The following is a 23,283-nucleotide window of genomic DNA, read 5'->3' on the forward strand; positions in this document are numbered from 1 at the left end:
ATATAATCCAATTTTATTTATTTATTCATTTATTAATCTTTCTTAGTTTACTTTGTTTTACTTTTATTTACCAGCATACAATTTTCCATCATTATATAATATCTCATTGAATTGTGCACAGGAACAAAACGTACTGAAAGAATGATATATGCATGGAGATTGAAAGATAAGCCTCTTTAAGCGCCTCAATATTTGTATTTCTATGCATGAAACGAAAAATGTCTTAATTGAAGGACCCAGTTTTGCCAATGTGTACGACCCGGTTTCGTCCAAACATTGTACACAACAGGACCGAATCTTAGAAAATAAAGTATAATCGCATAATGTAAATCAAAGTCAACTTGGTGTTCAACACGTGTTTAATGGCTCGTTGTAAACCCTTGTTTTTCAATGGACAATTTTTTTTTCTTTTATCCGTTGAACTTTCTGATTATTGAAACAAAAATTAATTTTACGCTTGATTTGTATGTAATAAATTCTTTAACGGCGAATACAAGCGAATGAAAATGTTAACGCATATTGATGTTTTTTAAAGCTTTCTATAAGTAATGTAAAATTAAGTGTTCAAATCAAAATGGTCTTTATACGAAATCCGTTGGATGTGTACTGATTGAGACTTTAGTCTGGGAGAACATGATAACCTGATGTTCAGTGGTTGTCGTTTGTTGATGTGGTTCATAAGTGTTTCTCGTTTCTCGTTTTTTATATAGATTAGACCGTTGGTTTTCCTGTTTGAATGGTTTTACAGTAGTCATTTTTGTGTCCCTTTATAGCTTGCTGTTCGGTGTGAGCTCCGTGTTAAAGGCCGTACTTTGACTTACAATGGTTTACTTTTACAAATTGTGACTTGGATGGAGAGTTGTCTCATTGGCACTCATACCACATCTTCTTATATCTATGATAAGTTGTACTTGGCTTTGAACTAGCTTTAAGTAACTGCAAGTAATCTTATTTCGGTGCTTGATGTCTATTGATTGATGTTAGTTGTTTTTTATGCCTCGTACCGGTCTTTTGATTTAAGCCAATTGCTACTGAATTTTATACATTTTGGTAGTTTGTTCTTATGTTGAACTGTTACACCACTGACCCAGGTTAGGGGAGAGTTGAGTGCTCTCAAACATGTTAAACCCCGCGAAATTCTTTGTGTGTCTGTCCCAAGTCAGGAGCCTGTAGTTCAGTGGTTGTCGTTTATTCATGTCTGTTATACTTGTTTTTTGTTATTTGTTTTGTTATAAATTAGGCCGTTATTTTTTATAGTTTGCATTGTTTCACATTTTTCATGTCGGGGCCTTTTATAGCCGACTATACGGTATTGATTTTTCCTCATTGTTGAAGGTCGTATGGTTTCCTATAAATGCTATATCCATTTTTGTAAATTCTGGTGGATAGTTGTCTCATTGACAAGCATACCACATCTTCTTTTTTAAATTGCATAGTGTACAGCATTGAATATTTAAGGATATAGGGATTGTCTGGACAACAGATGGTTCTCTAAGTAAATATTCCAGTCTACCTTAGGAGGGATGTTTCCTATGATCGTTTGAAAATAAATATCCTCAACACTAAATGTTCAGTATAAATTAAGAAAATAAGACAAATATATATGCGTGTTCACATTAACATCGTGTTCATAACAATTGTTTAATTTCATATACGGGTATATCAATTCAACTCATAAATATGTTACTTATCCAGCAGATATATCACATCTTCTCTTAACGGCGATTACTTTATTATATAATGCAGACATAATTTTTATCATTTTAGTGTCAGTATTTTTTGAAAATGTCTTGCATCCATCCGTAGTATTGTCTGAGTTCTTACATTGCCTGTAGTGATGCAATATTATATTGTGAGATCGAAGCACAATCCTGTAACAGACAAAAATACACTGTTGAGAATTACAAGGTAGAAGGCATTAGTGCATTACTAAATCATGGTTGGATGCATCTAAATGGATAATTGCCATGCAAAAAATATTTTAGTAAATGAATAAAAAAAACTTGGATTGGATATGCATCAAATGGACCAAAGTGACAGCAACAAAAGGACACGAAAACCAATAACACGAGAGGTTAATACACGGCCAGAGGCAAATGTATATGCTACAGTGACATCCAATACTGTAATAACGTTTTATTTTATCACTACAATTTTTAAGCAGGGTTATTGTAAAAGATATATTTAACACGCAGCCTTTAACAACAATAGTATTAACAAAACGTAATTTTCTTTTTCTATAAGCTTTATCACAGGCACTTGTCTCTTAAAAAAAAATGTCCTATATACCTTCATATAACACAAGGTACGTAACTAGCATTTTTGAAAAATGACAATCGGTCGCGAACTTTCGTTATATTTTGATTCCTCGGTTGTCTACCCCCCTAAAACTTATTATGCCGTAAATCTACATTGATTTATTTACACAATGGTGTATGACACGCCTACCTTTGTGGTCGGAATTATTCATAGCAGGCCTCCCAATTATTTCAATCGTAATTATTTTGTCCTCTCACAGCCCTTTGGAAATATAAGGTTCGCAGTAAATTACTATTCCTCAAAACTATGCACGAATTAAAAAAAATATATATGGGCATTCTTAAACAATGCGAACACAATTCTGGTACCTTATCTCTAAAACTTAGCTCATAATGAAGTTCAAAAGTTCTTTTATCAAATGAGAGTTCATGAGTTCCATTAGAAATGAAATTACTATAACAGTCATATTCAAAAACAAAAGTTTAAGCATCTTTACTCTTATCTTGATCACATTTAAAAAAAAATTATCTTAGACTAGATGCACAAAAAAACATGATTACCAAAGACAATGCATGATTTTAAATAGAAAGAATAAATATACATGTAATGGGCAATCTTAACAATTATTAAACTCAATTTTCAGCATCTTTTTCTTATACATGTTATATTCTTGATATTTTATTATATTTAATGAAATCATTCTTCCTTCTATACAAAAAGTATTAACATACAATGACGGTTCGTGATTTCCATTAAATGGACGAAATAATTGCACTAGTATTCAATAAGAACAAAAGTTTAAGTATCTTAATCATTTTTATATCTTTTATGAAAAATAACTCATTCAGATGCTCTTAAATGACTGATTGCTTAAAATGGTGCATAAATTTAAAACGAAAAGAAGAAATATGGTCATTCTTTAACAAAGCGAACACACGTGCTCCCTCTAAAGAAAGCAGAAGTCCATCATGCGTTGCAACTCATTTAACACGACCGGGTGCCACATGTGGAGCAGGATAATCTTACCCTTCCGGAGCACCTGAGATCACCCTCAGTTTTTGGTGGGGTTCATGTTGCACAGTCTTTAGTTTTTATGTTGTTTTTTGTGTATTGTTGTTTGTGTTGTAGACCTGGAGATATAAAGGTAATCTAACTGGTTGAGCTAGGGAAGATCTTCTTTGACTCACTTGGTCTGCCTTTAGATCCCGAGTTTAAGGGTTCGAATCCCGCTGGTACCATCCAAGGATTTTCACAATAGTATATTGGTCTTTTTCCTTTTTTAGCCATGGCGTTGTCAGTTTATTTTCGACTAATGAGTTTGAATGTTCCTTTGGTATCTTTCGCCTCCTTTTTAATAGATCAGTCAATTCTCCAAGGCAAAACACCTGGCTTATTATGCAAACCAACAATTATATTGGCGGAACATCGGTATGCAAATGTATGTCTATCGTTAAATGGTAGTGTACATGACCTTATTAAATGAATTTATGTTTCGGGGTGATTCATCAATCATTTAAAACAGGTAAAAAAAAATATTTCAATTACAAATTCTGGACAAAAATAAATACGACACTTTGATTATGTAAAAATATTTTTCATGAGAAAAAACTGATTTTTACAGTGTTATTTCTATTTGGTTTACCCTTGTACTTATATTTACTAAATGTTTACCTTATCGATAAAGTGTATACTCTATACGGTATGTACAATCAACGACGTAGTCAAATTTGCTTGCGTCTTTGTTAGATTAATTTTAGATTGAGATTTGAGATAAATTTGTATGTTTGTTTGAATTTTTTAGTCAGTTTTGTTGTATGTCTGTGATGTGTGTTTGCACTGTTTTGACTGTGGTCACATTAACCTTTTATGTCTGTTTGGGTTGCTTACCCAAGTATGTCAATATTACGGAACAATAAACAACTGTCAAGTAGGAGGTTTAGCCAGTTACAAATCAAAGTTTAACAGATCATTTTCTTCGGAAAATATCTGTACTAAATCAGGAATGTGGCACTTGCTTTTCACTTGTTCCGTATGATTTTGTCAGTTTTTATGAACTTATCCTTTTTGAATTTGCCTTCGAGTTTGGAATTTTTGTTATACTTTTTTATATAATATTTAATTGAAAAAAAAAATTTGCATTCTTAAAAGATAAAAGAAACAATATGTATCTTTATTTTCCCATGGATTGTTTTTTCTCCTTCCTATCCTTATGAACAAAAAGCACAAATATCCCATGATAGTGGATGATTTCAATCAAAATTTTGGATCAATGGTTTTTCATTTTAATTTAACATTATCATCCTTTACGACAGACAAAATAACTGATCTGAAAGATATAACCACGTGTTATCCGATAGATAATGTCTGTCATAAAGTTATCACATGTTTAGACGTGCATAATATATAGTTTATATTGTTTTCGTTTGGGCTTGTATCATATTTGCCCTCTGATTTATATAATCCGTTCATCCTATTTCGACTCTTCAAAATTCAAGAGTCAATCCTGAATTGAGGTAAATCTTATGGCCTTTCAAATACCGTTTCGATTCCTAACATCACTGAAGAGACATTAATTGTCGAAATCCGGATATGGTGTACCAATTTTTGCACCTTATGTTTGCGGTATACCATCTTTTCCGCAAGTTTATTGTTTTCTGTTTGGTATTAAATTAATAATTAAAATCCATTTTGTTACATCTGGTGATCCCTTTGTTTGGCAATCGCCATGGCAGTCAGCAGGGTTTAAGAACGTCTGTTGTGCGACCTGCTAGTCAAATGCGTTTTATTAAAATATACTTTTTCACTTTTTTAGTCTTTTGGAAAATGTTGTTTGTGCTATATTGAGACCCTACCAAGAAATTTGTTTTGCATGCACACGTATAAAAATTGCGGTTTTTATCCAATGCATTGATAGGTTTGTACGTTGTTTTCAATTTAGACTTGTTTATATTTTTTCGTTTGGACTTGTATTATATTTGCCTTCGGGTTTATATAATCCGTTCATCCTATTTCAACTCTTCAAAATTCAAGAGTCAATCCTAAATTGAGGTTAAATTTTATGGCCTTCCAAATACCGTTTCGATTCCTACCATCACTGAAGAGACATTAATTGTCGAAATCCGGATATGGTGTACAATTTTTGCACCTTATGTTTGCGGTATACCATCTTTCCCGCAAGTTTATTGTTTTCTGTTTGGTATTAAATTAATAATTAAGATCCATTTTGGTGATGCATTTATTTGGCAATCGCCATGGCAGTCAACAGGGTTTAAGAACGCCTGTTATTTGACCTGCTAGTCAAATGCGTTTTGTTAAAATATACTTTTTCACTTTTGTGGTCTTTTGGAAAATGTTATTTCTGCTGTATTTAGACCCCTCTACCAAGAAATTTGTTTTGCATGCACACGTATAAAAATTGCGGTTTTTATCCAACGCAATCATAGGTTTAAACGTTGTTTTCAATTTAGACTTGTTTATATTTTTTTCGTCTGGGCTTGTATTATATTGCCTTCGGGTTTATATAATCCGTTCATCCTATTTCGAATCTTCAAAATTCAATAGTCAATCCTAAATTGAGGTAAATTTTATGGCCTTCCAGATACCGTTTCGATCCCTTACATCACTGAAGAGACATTATTTGTCGAAATCCGGATATGGTGTACCAATTTTTGCACCTTATGTTTGCGGTATACCATCTTTTCCGCAAGTTTATTGTTCTTTGTTTGGTATTAAATTAATAATTACATCTGGTGATCCCTTTATTTGGCAATCGCCATGGCAGTCAGCAGGGTTTACGAACATCCATTGTTCGACCTGCTAGTCAAATGCGTTTTGTTAAAATATACTTTTTCACTTTTTTAGTCTTTTGGAAAATGTTGTTTGTGCTGTATTGAGACCCCTCTACCAAGAAATTTGTTTTGCATGCACACGTTTTAAAATTGCGGTTTTTATCCAACGCAATCATAAGGATGAACGTTGTTTTCAATTTAGACTTGTTAATAGCCATATATGTACAGTCATGATAACTCATATTCCTACATCCTGTCGATACGTTTTACTAATAGCTGGCACTGCACAAAGTCATGCGTTTCTCAGACTGTTTATGACGTCTTTACACTAAATCTGTTGGATGTGTACTGATTGATACTTCAGTCTGGGAGAACATAATTAATTTATTAGTTGTAATTTGGTTTTGAACTAGCTTTCAGTAACTTTTTTCGGGGTTTTGTGTCTATTGTTTTTATGGTAGTTGGGTTTTTTAATTGCTTACATCCACTTCATTTGAATTCTGGTGGATAGTTGTCTTATCGGCTATCATATAATTTTATATTACTAGCGTTGAATGCCAAAACGTGTTTAACTAAGCCATAATCTTCTAATGCTTATCGAAAGCAACACGACGATCCTATAATCTAGTGGTTGTCGTTGGATGCTTTTTGTCATATTTTGTTTAATTGCATTAGCTTGTCTGTCTATTATTTTTCGTAGTATTGTTTCACATTTTTTGATCCACTGCTTTTATAGTATACAATACGTTGTTGTTAAAAGACATTTCATTTTGTCTTTAGTTGATAGTTGGCTCATACAGCATCTCCTCATTTACATTTTTACAGTCACTGTACTTATACATAACCTTTGCAATAAATATGAGTTACATTAAAACATTGCTTTAAGATAGACATTTATGTCCCGTTTAAAAGGAAATTAATGGTATTAATCTTAGTAGTTACCATTGAAGTTCATCAACAAAAGAAAACGTGAGAGACATAACAATGGACTACTTTTTTTAGTGATAATATATTGTTATGAAGCTCATAAAATCAGCATTATATTCATGTTTAAGTAAGTAAGCATATTTAAAGCTATTTCTTACCCAATCCAATTCTTGATACTCTTATTTTATGCAGGTTAATATATAGTAAAAAAATAATAAAATGACAACACTTTAATGACAAAAAAAGACAAAACATTGAATAAAAACATATATATTTTGAAATATGGTACCCACAAACTTCCATATCTAAATTATACTTTTTGTTAAATCCCTGCATTCTAGTATAAACACTCATCACATATACCAGGCTTAAAATTTGCTACTCATGACGCGTGGTTCATCTACATAAAACTCATCAAAGTTGCTCGAATCATTTGGAAATTTGAAAGGCAAAAATTAATGCAAATGCAAATGCAAAATTGAAAAACATTAAAGACTGAGTTATGCCAAATACAACCAAGGCAATCTATGTCTGCGGAAAGAAAAACCCTAGCATTTTGAATCATTCAGCAATTTATAAACAGTCCAATTCACAGAAAATGAACTTATTCGAAAATCTATTTTTGAAAACAATTCTGAAATTAATAATAGGGTTCATGATATACCCATTTCTAGAATAGAAATAAACTCCAAGTACTCGCAAAGCGGTTTGTGTTCATACCGGCAGACAAAGCAGCCAATAATGTAGTGGTGGTGTGAAGCATATACTACACGGACGTTCTCCAAAACGAATTTATCAATTCTTCTACATTCAGGTCCGTACGCTCAACAGAGAGTTAAATTGTAAACAAGCATATCACTGCCACTACACAGCTTAAAGCCTCTTCCGAACATTTGAAAGTCCCGACTATGTACTGGTTACGTAAATTACACAAACAACCATTTAACTTTCGTTTCATCTCCGCATCTAGTAAGTGTTCTACTACTAAACTGTCAGTGCTTCTAACTACCTCCCTTACTACTATCAAAGAACTCGTTATTAACTTTTTTAATAAAGTTTATGAAAATAGTGGTATTAATCATTTTTGGAGTTTTAAAACTTCTTTAGAGGTTTTAGATAAAATACGTGCTTTTGATGGTCCTTTTAAATCTGTTGACAGTTATGATTTTTTACTCTCTACACTACACTTCCAAGAAAAAGTTTTTATATTTAATTGAATGGTCTTTTGAAATATCTCATTGCAAATTTATTTGCTGTAACGTTTAAAGCCTTTTTCTGTAACGAAAAAGGAAAGTATGCTAGATACACTTACTTGAAATGTGAAGATATGATTGAACCTTTAAATTTTCTCATGGACAACATATATGTTCGTTTCGGCGATAACGTGTATCGACAGGTAGTAGGTATTCCTATGGGCAAGAATTGCGCCCCTTAAATAGCAGATTTATTCCTGTATCGCTATGAATCTCAGTTTATGACCAAACTCAGTAAAGACACGTTATTGTTACATTTGGTTGACACTTTCAACAATACCTACCGTTATCTTGATGATATTTTTTCGTTTAGTTATCCAGAGTTCTCTAAATATACTACCGAAATTTACCCAAAGGAACTTACTCTAAATAAATATAACATAAACAGCAGTAGTTGTCCTTTTCTAGATTTAGACATTTCAATTTATAAAGGGAAACTCCATACTAAATTTATGACAAAAAAGACGATTTTTCATTCCCTATTGTTAATTTTCCTGTTTTAGACGGCGATGTTCCTTTGGCTCTATCATACGGTGTTTATATATCCCAACTCGTTCGTTATGCCCTTGTGTGTAGTGATGTCATAGATTTTAACGAATGCATCACTGGTAAATTATTAAGTCAGAGATTTCGTTACCAAAATTTACTTAAAACATTTACTAAATTCTTTCATAGATACAAAGATTTGATTAGTAAATTTGGCTGTACCTGTAGAAAAGTTATTAAAAACGGTATTTCACATCCTAAATTTTACGGTAATATTGTACTAAAAGCGCGGAAATCACTAATAGTATGTGATCCGTGTAAACTCATCGAACCTTTAAACAAACTTATTAGAAAAGGATATCTGATTAATGTTGTAATAAGATCTTTGAATATTGTTTACATTGGCACAAATATCGATTTGTCATCAACAAATTAAAGCACAACTAAATTTATATTCTTTTCGAATGTTTTTTTGGGATGTATAAATACACATCCACGTTTATTTTCTATATAGAGATTGCTTTATCTATATATAACATGATAAATATTTATATATATATTAGGTTAAATCCCAACTATCCTACTGCCTGTCGATACTTTTATTTTGGCATTGCACAAGTCATGTTTTCTTTGACTGTCCATGGCGTTAAAACAATAAATCCCTGGGATGTGTTTTAATTGATTTTAGTCTCTGATGCATGATTTTTTTTTATTAATAATTGTTTTTGGCTTTTAACTAGCTTTCAGTAACTTTGAGTACTCTCAAATCGTACTTTCGTGTTTATTTGACATGTTGACACAATTTGTAATGCATTTTTGTTATTCAATGTTTACTTATTTTGTGTTATATCTTGTCTCACTATTTTTAATATGTACCACCTTTGATAAATATATATGACGATACATTTTCACTTCTGTACTCGTACTAATAACAAAAAAAATATTTATTTTGTAAAAAATATTTCCGTACTCCTAACAACAAAATTATTATATTCAAATTTACCTGTGTACGTTATTTTATTTAACGCCATTTTGTCCCAAGTTAGAGTTGTCTTTCTGACATTGTTTTACATCCCCCTTTTTTAAAATTAATATTGTATTTATATTGTATAATAGATCTAATTTATTCGTTCAGTGTATGTTTACTTGTTTATGTTAATATGCCTTTTTATCGAGTTAAGCCATTTCAATTGATATTTTATAGTGTGTCTTTCTATGTTGTAATGTTACATTACTGTTTCAGGTTAGGGTGAAGGTTGGCGCCTGTTAAAACGTTTAGATCCACTGTATTTGTTTGCACCTGTCCTAAGTCAGAAGCCTGTTGTTCAGTGGTTGTCGTTTGTTGATGTGGTTCATAAGTGTTTCTCGTTTCTCGTTTTTTATATAGATTAGACCGTTGTTTTTCCTGTTTGAATTGTTTTACACTAGTCATTTTGGGGCCCTTTATAGCTTGCTGTTCGATGTGAGCCATGGCTCCGTGTTGAAGGCCGTACTTTGAACAGCGGTATACTACTATTGCCTTTATTTGACCTATAATAGTTTACTTTTTACACATTGTGACTAGGATGGAGAGTTGTCTTATTGGCACTCATACCACATCTTTTTATTTCTATATCAATGTACTTCAATGATAATACAAAAGTGCTGCCTACTGGGCTATACCCTCATGGACACAAAAATCAGGATATCTGATATGATTGTCAAGGACACAACAATCAATTAAGACCAACAAGTCATAGATGTGGACAATTAAATGTCCTCTCAGAGCCTTCACCAATGAGTTTTTAATGAAACAAATCACCTTACTGTTTTATGTAATGATAAATACCTTCGGTATCCCTTCCTGGGCCACACCAGATGTGTATCCACGGTAACTATTTTGTTAGGCAAATAAATATTTTTATATCGATGAAAAAGGGGCTTTGATCTTTTTATATATCTACTGGTTATTAAAGGTTCGACTCCTGAAACGCCCCAATCAGTTAAGAAGAATGATACATTCAGGGTGAAAGCAGCAGCATCCGGATAAGCTGGTAACAACTCTGACTAAAGAAAAAAACATCATTAACAGACCAAGAATGACAATAAAATACTGATAGTAGTAGTAATGATTTACGTTGGTATTAATATTAGTTATATTTGTGTTTATTAATAATAGATCAAATATTCATGAAAATGTGAATTAATCATGTTAAGCACATAGTATATATTATGTCTGCATGTCAAATTTTCGAAGAAACTGTCAGTCTTAAGGAGGTTTTTATATGAACCTGTCAGTACATGAGTTGATTAATTGAATTATTAACTGTTTATTGTACGACATATCATATTATTGCACATCATTTAGACTGCGAATCAATACTACGTCTCAATGTCGCAAACTTGACAAAGAAACCGATAATACCAGTATTTTTTATTCAATTGTTGGTTTGAACCATCAACCAGTGATCAAATCCACAACACCAAGCACTGGACACAAGTATTCTACCAGAACATCCATGAGGTGTTAAAATTAGAAAATGTTTTATTAATTCAATTCAATGGATTCAGATGGCCGTAGGAATATTAAATTTTTCCTACAAAAATCCGCTATGTTGTTGGCCTGATTTCTCCACAAAAACTCCGATATTCCTAAGGGAACAAACTGTACTCTTGTTTTTGTCGACATTACATTTTATTTACACACTTCATCCAGATTCTTATTAAGAAGAATAAAGCTAGTATATTCCTTTTACTATATAGCCGGTCACAGATGACTACGGATATGTGCCAACTGTCGTATCACAATCCTTCCTCTTTTCCTCGAATGTAACGTATCGAATTAGACTTATCGCCGGGTTTATACTTTCATGTGCAACACGACGGGTGCTACATATGAAGAGGATCTGCTTACCCTTCCACAGCATCTGAGATGAGCCTGGTTTTTGGTCGGGTTCGTGTTTCTCAGTCTTTAGTTTTCTATGTTATGTTTTGTATACTGTTGCTTATCTTTTGGTTGTTTTTGCTATGTCATTGTCAGTTCGTTTTCGACTTATGGGTTTCATTATTCCTTTGTTATCTTTCGCCTAACTTCTCAAAGAATAGCAAAATACGGATAAGAGTCAACTCCAACTCAGGAAGTTGGAACTTTGTTTTTTGATAATGTCCTATTTTTTCTTTTAAGTTTCCATTATTTCTTTGACTTGTGGTTTTTTATGTCCTTGTTGTATTTTCCCCCTTTTTGAATTTGACTCGACCTTAATATTTAATAACTTCCAACCGAAAACAACATGACTTTTTACAGGATTTTCGAATGTAGCATGATAGGCATTAGTAGTGGAACGTACAACTCTTCCAGAACAGATCTGCAGAAATATTAATCCACCAAACTCAACTAGTATGTTGTCAATCATAAAGTATTTGCTGCTATTATCTTCGGTGTATTTGCTGTTGGAATCAGTGTGGTTCTTCACAAAGTAAGATTTGTCATGAACTTATACAAGATATTTGTGTCTACGTTTTTCATTTTTGTAGAAAGATCTCTGTTTAATGAGACTATGTAGTCTATATTGTAATCAAGCATAAAGAATAGTAGAGAAGGGCGTGAAAATTTACGGATTTGATATTACTGCAATATTGTAAAGATTACGATTGAAAATTTTGGAGTTGATCTTTAGAATGTTTGAGACTTCACATCTGATTGACATCGCTTGTTGATTATAAATTATAACAACATTTCTTAAGGTCATATTTTACTGTAAAAAGAATGATAGTAAGAACTTTAGAAGCTGTTAAGTCGAACTTCTTGTCGACACTGCTATATATCGTTCTTAATAAGGATGTTGGTGAAGTTTAGGTATCAAGTATCAATATAGGAGATTTTTATCGTCTTTTTTATGTTAAGGAGAGAATGGTGGATTTGTGATTTTCTAAAATCTCTTTCGTGTAGATGTACAGGTGTATTTGATATTTCCAGTTTCGCTTTGAATTTTTCCTAACAAAAACATTATTGTTTGAGGCTTTGTCTGCCGAAACAACAAAACATTTGTTTCGAGGAAAGGATTAAGCATCCACAAACTCGAGTTTCTTGAAAGGGCCGGAAACACGTGAGTCCATTGCATATCGTAGATTTGGAATGCGCTTCTGAATGCCTGGCCGAACAGCTTTTAACCATTTAGATAAAGTGTCGAGTTTTAGTTCATATGGCTCGCTTTGCCCATTTTCTTACATTGTCCTGAACTACATACATCAGTAATTTAATGTCCTTTCTTCTGTTGGTTGGCTGTGAAATTCAATATTTCCAGCCTTTGGCTAACAACTTTCTCAGTTGTTCATTGTCTACGATGCCAAGATCTCCATTGATAACATGACTAGCGGGACTATATTTGTATGGGGACAGTGCATAAGAGCAATTGATATGCTTGGATTTTACATCCCTGAGGGTAAAGGTCTCTTATACCATCTTGTGGTTGAAAATCTTTGAATCAATAGATTTGGTGTAAGTGTATAAAATCAAAGGTGTACCTTTATTTTTGAAGTTATCAAGTATTGTTTTCTGTACATATTTTTTTGTGGAAATATGTCATTATTAATGGCATCAAAACCATTATTAGCAAATTCTACATGAGAAACAAACTATTTGTCGCATCATCTTTGGAAGTCTTTTTATTGGTTTGAATATCCTACGGTTAGCAATGTACATGTTTATTGCAACCCTTCTGTATCTAGCAGAATTTGTATCTATAATGAAAGTGTTTGGGCCTCTTGAAATAGTGTATTGAGCATTGAAAAAGATATTGAACCCAATATAAAGACTATGGTTTATTTAAAACACCATATGTTTGATATTTTGCATATATACCTTTAAAACAAAAGAGTCTGACATTTTAAATAACATATTTTCGATAAACCATTATTTACCTTTAGCATTTCTGTGTATACTAAAAAATTTCCATGAACAATGTACTCGTCGAAATCTACCACCGCCACAAAAGCGAATCCCTGTAAAATTTCTTTGCAAGAATACACTGCAACCTGTTCATCGTGGGTACTTTGATGGTAATGCCACTGATGCAGTGCGAAACTGCGGTCTGAAACACATTTAAAACCTTATTCAGTTAATCGTTTAAATTAAATGGTAGACCTATTGTGTTTGAATGATAACACGTACATCAACAAAAGACGTCCATTGTCAGAAATGTGTAATAATACCATTTATAGATAAAAAAAATATTTTTCGACAATTGAATAATATTGATGTAAATATCAGGCTTAACTGTGTAGTGTTTACTTCCCTTTCATTGTAGTTATATTTTAAAGGAAATCAACAATTATAAAACCTAAACAGTGAAAACGACACAAAACAAGAACTGCCACTTTTACATATATTCTGGTCTAATCATTCACTCATTGTGGTATATTGTTTAACAATATATGATTGTTTTATATTTTTGACTGATGAGAGGCGGAATATACCAAAGGAATATTCAGCTTCCGTTCGGTTAAATTTGAATATTTCCCTTTCTTATTATATTGAATTGTTTTCAAAATTTTTCTGTACACTTGAATCTGAATAGAATGACAGATTGTATAAAAAAGTATAACAATTAAAAAACCTTTGACCTTTGACCTTGACCTGATTTTCCAAGTTATTACTCAAGGATCTCAAATCAAAAGACCTTAGTTCTTTACGGCTTACGGTTTATGAACTACACTGACATACCGATACAATAAATAGTGACGGGTAGATAACTACTGTAAAATGTCACTGGATCACTTCGCTCCAACTGAACAAAGCTTAAAGAGGATATAACGAACTATTTAGAAAAAGAATTTCGTCGATATCTTTTTTTGGTTACGGAGGAAATGCACACACAAGATAAACAGTGTATGGGGAAATAACTCTTACACAGAAAATTGTTCGGTTAAGCAGGGTCAACTTTAAAAGCGCATAAACTATATGATACAATATGAAAAATATCTAAGCGACGTATTGCGAAACAAAGATTTGACGGAAGATCAAACTTTGGCGGAAGAAAAAAAAATTGATAATGATAATAATCAGAACAAAATCAAAAGGTCTTTCAACAGAAAAGTGGAAAGACCTAATCATAATAATCAGAACAAAATCAGTGGAAAGACCTAATAAATATAATGGGTGTAAATACGTGATGGGAATAACGTTGCAATATTAGTTAAAGCATATTTTATTGTTCAAAATGACAAATTGATCAGATATAGGTTTTACATCTGATGCTGTATTATTGAAAACTTATCCATTTGTATTGTTAATATCTAGATTAAGATAATGCACATATCGCTGTACATTTGTTAAAAGAAGCAACGAAGGGCACATAAAATGAACTTATAGCTTGTAAGCAGGCAGGCAGGCAAATTTCTTTTTTTTTTTCATACTTCGATATTTTTTTTGATTCATGAATAATTTTTCAAGTAGTTTTTTTTTTCTTCTTGATTTTTTGCAATGTTCAACTTTTGCATAATAGTGTGTTCGTGTAAAATTTAAAAAAAAAAAATTGTTGGGGTGCACGGTTTAAACGCATATTTTCTAAGCTACTTATTAATTAAAGCAACGAACATATATAAGCTCTGCATTAAATTATGCAATGCATTTATATACAAACCAGTCCAAATTATTGGATCAGAAGCAGAATATGCATGGATGAGGAACTAAACTAAAATGAATCACTGCACATAATAAGGTAATCATCACTTAATGGCCAATGCTTAATCAACAGTTATATATAGAAGTGAACTCGAAATTAATGATTATTATTAAAAAGTAAAATAGCAAAAATACCGAACTCCAAGGAAAATTCAAAACGGAAAGTCCCTTATCAAATGGCAAAATCAAAAGCTCAAACACATCAAACGAAAGGAAAACAACAGACATATTCCTGACTTGGTACAGGCATTTCTTTATGTAGAAAATGGTGGATTAAACCTGGTTATATACCTAGCTAAAACTCTCACTTGTATGACAGTCGCATGATTATTAATTGATAATAAAAACGCAAGTACAAACATAAGAAAATAAACTATTATGTATATATTGTATCGAAACTATTCTCAAAGTTATTCAGTTTGGATTGCATTTTTAGTTTAAAGTTTGTAAGCTGACTTACTATGTATTCTATTCCTTCATTACAGTTTAGAGCTATAGAGGTTGGGGGAGTAAAGAATCAGATATACTCTTACATCGTTAGGTTGATTTTCTAGGTACTTTATAGATATTCCATATGTAGGCGCTGCTGGAATGTTGCTTCATAGAAATATAAAGTTCCCATTTTGGAAGCTGAAATCATTTCTTTGTCGTTAAGTTATGTTCTCAAACGACCCGCATTGACAATTTCTGGGTGTAAGTAGAGATTTGAGGGAGGCATAACTGTATCTGTTGTATCCTTTATTTCAGTTTCGGTGGATGTGTTTAACATAGTCACCATAATCATTTAGTGAGATGATATCATCTATATAGCGGACCATGAGGTAAAAGAATAATGCTAGTTTGTTTTCATTATTACAGAGAAGCTCCTGTATTAAGTATGCCTTATATGAATAAGAAGAGAGAATTTGATTAAATATACTCCAGCAAATTTTTGTAATCTTTTAAGTGAAACTAGAAATTTGTAAAGAGGTTTCGTCGATTATTTGAATGACACAGCAACAGCACGTTGTTTTAATGACATTTATGAAATTCGGGTATCTTTTTCAGTATAGTAAGACCAAGTTCTTCATGTTTGGTTGAAAATCAAAAGGAATATATAACATACTTATGGTTGTTGACGATTTCCTCTTTAATTAATGTTGTCAGAAAGAATGTCGGTTTTTCAAATTAATGGTGAATACCTTTCTCCTTTGTAAAGAAGGTTGTTTTTTATGCACTGTGATTTAAAAAAGCAAATGAAATGGGTAAGAGCTTTGTCTGTAGCTAGTGCTAGTTTTTGTATGCTACCTTGATTTGTCCTCTTGATCAATTAATGGGATATGAAAATCCGTAAACTATGTTTTGCTACAATCTACTATTCATGGCGAAGGATTACCTGATTCGATGACATCAATACCTTTTTCTGCAAAAACATTTTAGACAAATTTGTTTTCTCGTCTTCATCTTACCGATGTATGCCAATTTGAAAGTATGTGACGGGCAATATTCGATATGATAGCTGTAAATACTGGCAAGGATGAGTATTTGTCAATTACAAGTTGTACAAAAAAAGATTCGAACGTAGTCAAAGCAGTTTTGTGTGGATGTCATGTACTTCCAGCTGGTTTTGTATATTTAATAGAATTATCATTAATAGTTGGGGATGCCTATTGTCTGCTTCGATGAATAGAGCTAAAAACTACACAATCACGAATGTACAGGAAGGACTTATTAGAATGCATGTACTTTAAATTTAGTCACTGTACCTATAGTTTCCAGTTTTCGAATCATATTAGGTCCGAGGACATAGTTATCGTCCTTTGATTTTCGTTGTCCCTAGTGTGGACAGTGTATAACTTGCAAATTTTTTTCATATACCTTCCAAATTTATTTCTCTATATTTTATGTAAAAAATAGTAAGTAGGGGGATGAAATTACATGTAAAAAAAAATTGGGGCATGAATGTTTAGGTGACGTAGTGATTTGGTCCAATTTGAAAAGGTCAAAAATTAGTATGTCTGAAGCCGTCAAACTGAATTATAGACCCCTTAATTAAAAATGGTCCATATTTTGAATAAGAGCCAATAGACTTTTCTATAACTTTGATATAATTTGTCCCAAAAGTAGTACACTACACTGTAAAAATCTTTTTAGGATAGAGCAAGTGCGATTTTTTTAATTTGCGTTTTTTGTCTAAAAGAAATGCACTACGAAATAACTATGTTCTCAGGCCTAAATAGTCTTCTTTTGTAAGTCCTTTGGTTTGATAATATACAAGTAAACGATGATGCAATCTTCTTAACACTTAACAATACCAAGTTTGACATAACCGTTCGAGAAATGATATGCAAAACTGAAAAATGATTTTTAAAATGTTACCTTGATATTTTGCCTTTAATTAAGAATTTTACACTGGTATGAATTTAGAGCTACATGCTTACACTCTGAAAGAACTGTGGATGCCTTGTTCTATCAGTCAGCACAACTTTGTTAATTTTTCCAATTGTATTTGCATTTACTCTATATGATATTCTTCAAACGTCTTTTTTTACCAACAGGTGCATACAAACCTTGCAAATATGCATAATTAACATAAAGAATACAACACGTTGTGAACGAAATTAAAATAAATTAATACATAATCAAGATTTGATGAATTTCATCTCTGTTGAACACATGTTTATTTCCATTCATTTAATATTTAAAAAAGCATAATATAAGATAAAATGATGAGATATGAGTAACAATGCGACAACTCTCAACCGAGTCCAAATAAAGCGTATTAAAACAACTATAGGTACCTGTCCGGCCTTCAACAATGAGCAAAACCCATATGGTATAACAAGCTATAAAAGGCAAAAAAAGGCAAAATGTACTACAGTCCAAACGGAGAAACAACGGCCAAAATTATGACACAAATATAACTGAAAAGCAGCCTACTTTATGTCTTTTATTTTTTTTCAGTTGAGAGTCCTAATACCTAAATCTCGTTATGTATATTGAATATTTAAAAAACATTTGAAACTGATGAATATGCATGAACTAAAAATAAGCAGCGAGACCGGGTATGCCGACATTATGACTGTCTCCTGCTATGCATGCATCACCCACAAAAAAAAGTTACTTTCAATTTAGCATAACACATTATTGTACTAAAGTTTTCAAGTATTAAAAAAGTTAATTTGACTAAGTCAGGATTCAAATAGCTGGAGATACATACATAAATGCAAATGCCTATTCTGTCGACTCATAGGGTCTCGCTCCATTCGGAATCGATGACTTTGATTTCCATCATCTCTTTTATTTTTCATTGTTTTGTATACTAAATAAATCTGCGATTTTTTTTTTTATATCAGTTAACAACTGTTGTCTCCTTTTTGATACAATGAAGATGACAACATCATTAGACTCATTTTTAGCGTCTTATAATTGTAAATCCCAGAATGTTTGAAACTTAAAACAGATTTTCATACCATGAGTAAAACAAATGTAGGAGAAAACTGACACTTCCTCCAATGTATACTAAAAATGAAATCAACGCGTTGTAATTTTCATGCGTCCGAAGCGCTTTTCTTGATTTATCTTAATCAGGAACAATCGAAGCCAAGGATGTTTAAGAACCGAAACAGTTGAAGAGCTATATGATCAAAAAGGGACCTCAAATAGCCAAATCCATCCAAGATCAGCTTTGCTTGGGGGAGTTGAAACCCTAGTTTGTTTATAATTACAAAATCTATAAATGGACAATTTAGAAAGATTTTTATATATCATGTCAGTGCTGAAGTACTGACTACTAAGCTGATGATACCTTCTGGGACTGATAGTCCACCAGCAGAGGTCTCGACCCAGTGCTGTAAAAAATGGAATGAAAAGTGTGAATCTTAAAATAACATATTTACTGTTTCTGTCTCATATTTCTTTTGAAGAATAATCAATAAGTAGACAACATATTTATAATATTTGCATAAAATATGAACTTTATTTATATATATAAAAGATGGCAAGATAAATCAAAACCGTGAACTTAAAAATAAAAAGATGTGGTATGATTGCCAATGAGACAACTCTCCACTAGAGACCAGATGACATAGAAGATAACAACTATGGGTCACCGTACGCCTTCAACAATGAGCAAAACCCATACCGCAAAGTCAACTATGAAAGGCCTAAATGACAAATATCACACGATTCCAACGAATAAAGAACAACGGCCAAATATATGTACAAAACAATGAACGAAAAACAAATATGATATACATCAACAAACTACGACTACTGAATTGCAGGCTTCTGATTTTGGGACTTGGGAGGTTAAACTAGTATGATGGTACAAAACCCTATCACTAACCTAGGACAGTGCTGTAACAGTACAACATAAGAACAAACTATAAAAATCATTTGAAAAGGGCGTAACTCAGATCGACACAAAGCAGAAAGACATTTAACAAAAACACAGACCGGACGTGGCAGGATATTTAAACATCCTCACAAAAAAGACACTAAGTACAGATCTGAAAGTGCCCGCAGTTACTGACAGCTAGTTCAAAGCTTAAAACAACAAGTAAATAAAGCATGCATCTAAAAGTAAAATAACAATCAATAAACATCCAACTTCCAATGGATTTAGTGTAAAGACGTCATTAACAGTAAAAAAAAACATGACCTATTGAAATGCCAAAATACCGGTTCCGTAAGATTGTAGAGCCATGAATGTGCATATGTATATAACAATAGTATTTAGTTTAATTTCAATTTACTGATAACAAAATCAATGTTTATACCAATAAAAACATTATTCAAAGATCTAATTACAATGTTGAATTGGTTACCTTTTAAAATTACTTTATTCAAAGGATCGATAATTTTTTCCGGATCGTTTCTAAATTTCCGGGCTCTGTTAACAACATCTCCGTAAAAATTAAGATGTGCTATTCCGTTTGAAATAAGTTTTCTACAGGAACAGCCGAACTTCCAAACAAAATTTTTGTATCTTTGGAAGAATTTAGTAAAGATCTTAAGTAATTTGTGGTAACGAAATCCCTGACTTAATAGTTAACCCGTAGTACTTAGATTATGTTCATTGAAATCATAAAACGTCATTACAGATCGGGCATAGCGAACGAGTTGTGATATATGAACACCGTAAGATGGTGTCAAAGGAACATCACCATCCAAAAAAGGAAAATCAACAATAAGGATCTAAAAATTGTCCCTATGTCGTAAATTTTTGTGTAGAATCTACATCTAGGAAAGACCACTTATTACCGTTCATATTTGATTTATTTATAGTAAGTTCCTGTGCGTAAATTTCGGCAAAATATTTAGAAAATTATTGTTTAGTTAACAAAAAAATATCATCAAGATAACGGTAAGTGTTGTACGGGTGTTTACTGATTTGACCATACACTGTGATTCGTAACAGTACCAAAACAAGTCTGTGATGAAAGGGGCGCAATTGGTGCCCAAAGGAATACCTACAATTTATTGCTGAAATGTACATAAATGCTATCAAGGAGTAATTTGTAATTTGCATTGCTATACGACGTGTCTCAGTATTTTGTACATCCAACATTCATGTATTTATTTTTTATGTTTGATGGTTTTGGTTGGATAGTGTGTTATATAAACAAAATAATTCCTACGCATAGCTGTAACTTTGTCAATAACGAAAATATTTGGATAATTTTGGTACCCAATGAAAGCTTAAAGACTTGGAATCACTGTGGAACACATGTTGAAAGTTTCTTTCGAGTAATTAATAAAATTTATGACATTATAATAAGAGGACACATTTGCCATGTTGTTCACATCAGAAGTACCTACCAAACTTCCAGAAACCAGTGCGCTCTAATATGCAATTAAATGTATGTTGAATTTTTCAGCACAAGTCAGGATAAGTTATAGTTTTGACATAAAATGATTTATTTGCACTTAAGACAAAGTAGCCATTAATGCTTGAAATTGCAGAATTTAACATAGAAAACAATGGGGCTATAAATGAGTGGTGTTATTCCTAAAGAGTTGAAAGGTCAAATTTTTCAACAGAATCAAAAGGATCATCAAAAGCATGTACTTATCTAAATAAAGGCAACAGTAGTATACCGCTGTTCGAAATTCATAAATCGATTAAGAAAAAAACAAATCCGGGTTACAAACTAAAACTGAGGGAAACACATCAAATATAAGGGAACTACGACCCAACAGAACACAATATTAAAATGTAACACTCACAGAAACGAACTATAACATAACAATGGCCATTTTCCTGACTTGGTACAAGACATTTTAAGAAAAAAATGGTGGGTTGAACCTGGTTTTGTGGCTAGCCAAACCAAAGAATTTTTACACCCCAAAAAAGGTAATTCCACTATTTTCAAATGTTTTATTACAAAATTTAATGATACGTTCTGTGATAGTAGTTGAGGAACTAATTTAAAACACTGAAATATTAGTTGTAGAACGCCTACTAGAGACCGAGATGAAAACTATGTGATATAGATGGAAACGTTTATGTGATGAAGTTGAAATCATTCCTTCGTAAATTTTACGGACGCCATCACAAGTTTGTTGACCGTTATTGAATATCCGTTTCACAGATGAAAACGGATATGTTCCAAATGTCGTAACTACAATCCCGTCCCCTTTTCCCCGAATGTGACCTACCGATTTAGACTTATTACCGGGTTGTCCTAACATTAGCAACACGACGGATGCCACATGTGGAGCAGGGTCAGCTTACCCTTCCGGAGCACCTGAGATCATCCCTAGTTTTTGGTGGGGTTCGTGTTGCTCAGTCTTTAGTTTTTTTGTTGTTGTGTTTTGTGTACTTTTGTTTGTCTGTAGGTCTTTTTCTTTTTTAGCTATGGTGTTGTCAGTTTATTTTTCGACTTATGAGTTTGAATGTCCCTTTGGTATCTTTTACATCTCTTATTCTGTCGAAGCAAAAGGATATTTAAGAGGAATGATTGTTTTTTCACTACAGGAGACATCCTAATCAACACCCCATGTCCGACTAGTCGTGTGCATTGTCTATATTTCCTGCATAAAAAATGCCCCTAGCTAAATGCTAGTTACGGACAATATATACGCACCGCTGCATAAATGTATCCTTGTCAATTTGAAAATGGGGTTCAATTATAAAATCTATTTTGTAAAGATTAAGTTCAATAATAAGACCTATATACTACATTTATAAAAAGTATACCTTAAGCTAAAGAGATGAAACAAAACACTCAATAGACGAAGAAAAAGGGAACACACGTAAAAGCGTTTGAAATAAAAAAAAAAAAATATAACGAAACAATAACAGGGAAACATAATAATCATATAATGGATACAGATTGAGAACTGAAAAAGTTATTTTTGATGTCTTAAAATTTTCCTTTAAACCACTGGTTATCACATATCGATTTTGAATATTCAATACAATAGCAGGGTGGTCAATTTAATTCAAATATAAGTGTAAAAATGTATTTAAAAGGTGTTGATGTATTATAAGATATTTAACTTAATTGTTTATTGTACATGAAAAGAACAATTTTTACATACAGAAATGAATGTATGTGTATTGTAAAAAAAATGTAATTGAATGTCGTTGTAATATAAAAAAACATATTGTCAGTAACTGCTAGTAGTTGTTTGTTAATTCATGTATCATTGTCATTTTGCTTAGTTTCTTTTGTTACCTGTTCTGACATCGGACTCGGACTTCTTTTAAATTGAGCTTTACTGTGCGTATTGCTGTGTGTTTGTTTTTTCTACATTGGCTAGAGGTATAGGGGAGGGTTGAGATCTCACAAAACATGCTTAACCCCGCCGCATTTTTGCGCTTGTTCCTAGTCAGAAGCCTCTGGCCTTTGTTAGTCTTGTATGATTTTTAATTTTAGTTCATTTATATGTTTTAGAGTTTAGTATGACGTCCATTATCACT

The 23,283-nt window shown here is 32.3% G+C and overlaps 1 protein-coding gene across 4 annotated transcripts in view; it reads right to left on the bottom strand.

Moving 5' to 3' along the window:
- Window positions 1–1,558: 1,558 nt before the first annotated feature.
- LOC127725301 (uncharacterized) overlaps window positions 1,559–23,283 on the bottom strand; it is a 62,927-nt gene continuing 41,202 nt past the window's right edge. For 2 of the 4 annotated variants that reach the window (XM_052232238.1, XM_052232230.1), the window contains exons 4-6: window positions 13,613–13,782; window positions 10,542–10,759; window positions 1,559–1,871 (exon numbers count right to left, since the gene is read on the bottom strand). In XM_052232238.1, the coding sequence (XP_052088198.1) occupies window positions 1,688–1,871; window positions 10,542–10,759; window positions 13,613–13,782 (572 nt within the window). In that variant the 3' untranslated portion in view covers window positions 1,559–1,687. Of the gene's footprint in view, window positions 6,413–10,541; window positions 10,760–13,612; window positions 13,783–18,945; window positions 19,205–23,283 lie in introns of those variants that run through there. The other 2 variants (XM_052232243.1, XM_052232249.1) reach the window with 2 other exon arrangements.

This window comes from Mytilus californianus, unplaced genomic scaffold, assembly GCF_021869535.1.
Source record: "Mytilus californianus isolate M0D057914Y unplaced genomic scaffold, xbMytCali1.0.p SCAF_1, whole genome shotgun sequence".
Lineage (NCBI taxonomy): Eukaryota > Metazoa > Mollusca > Bivalvia > Mytilida > Mytilidae > Mytilus > Mytilus californianus.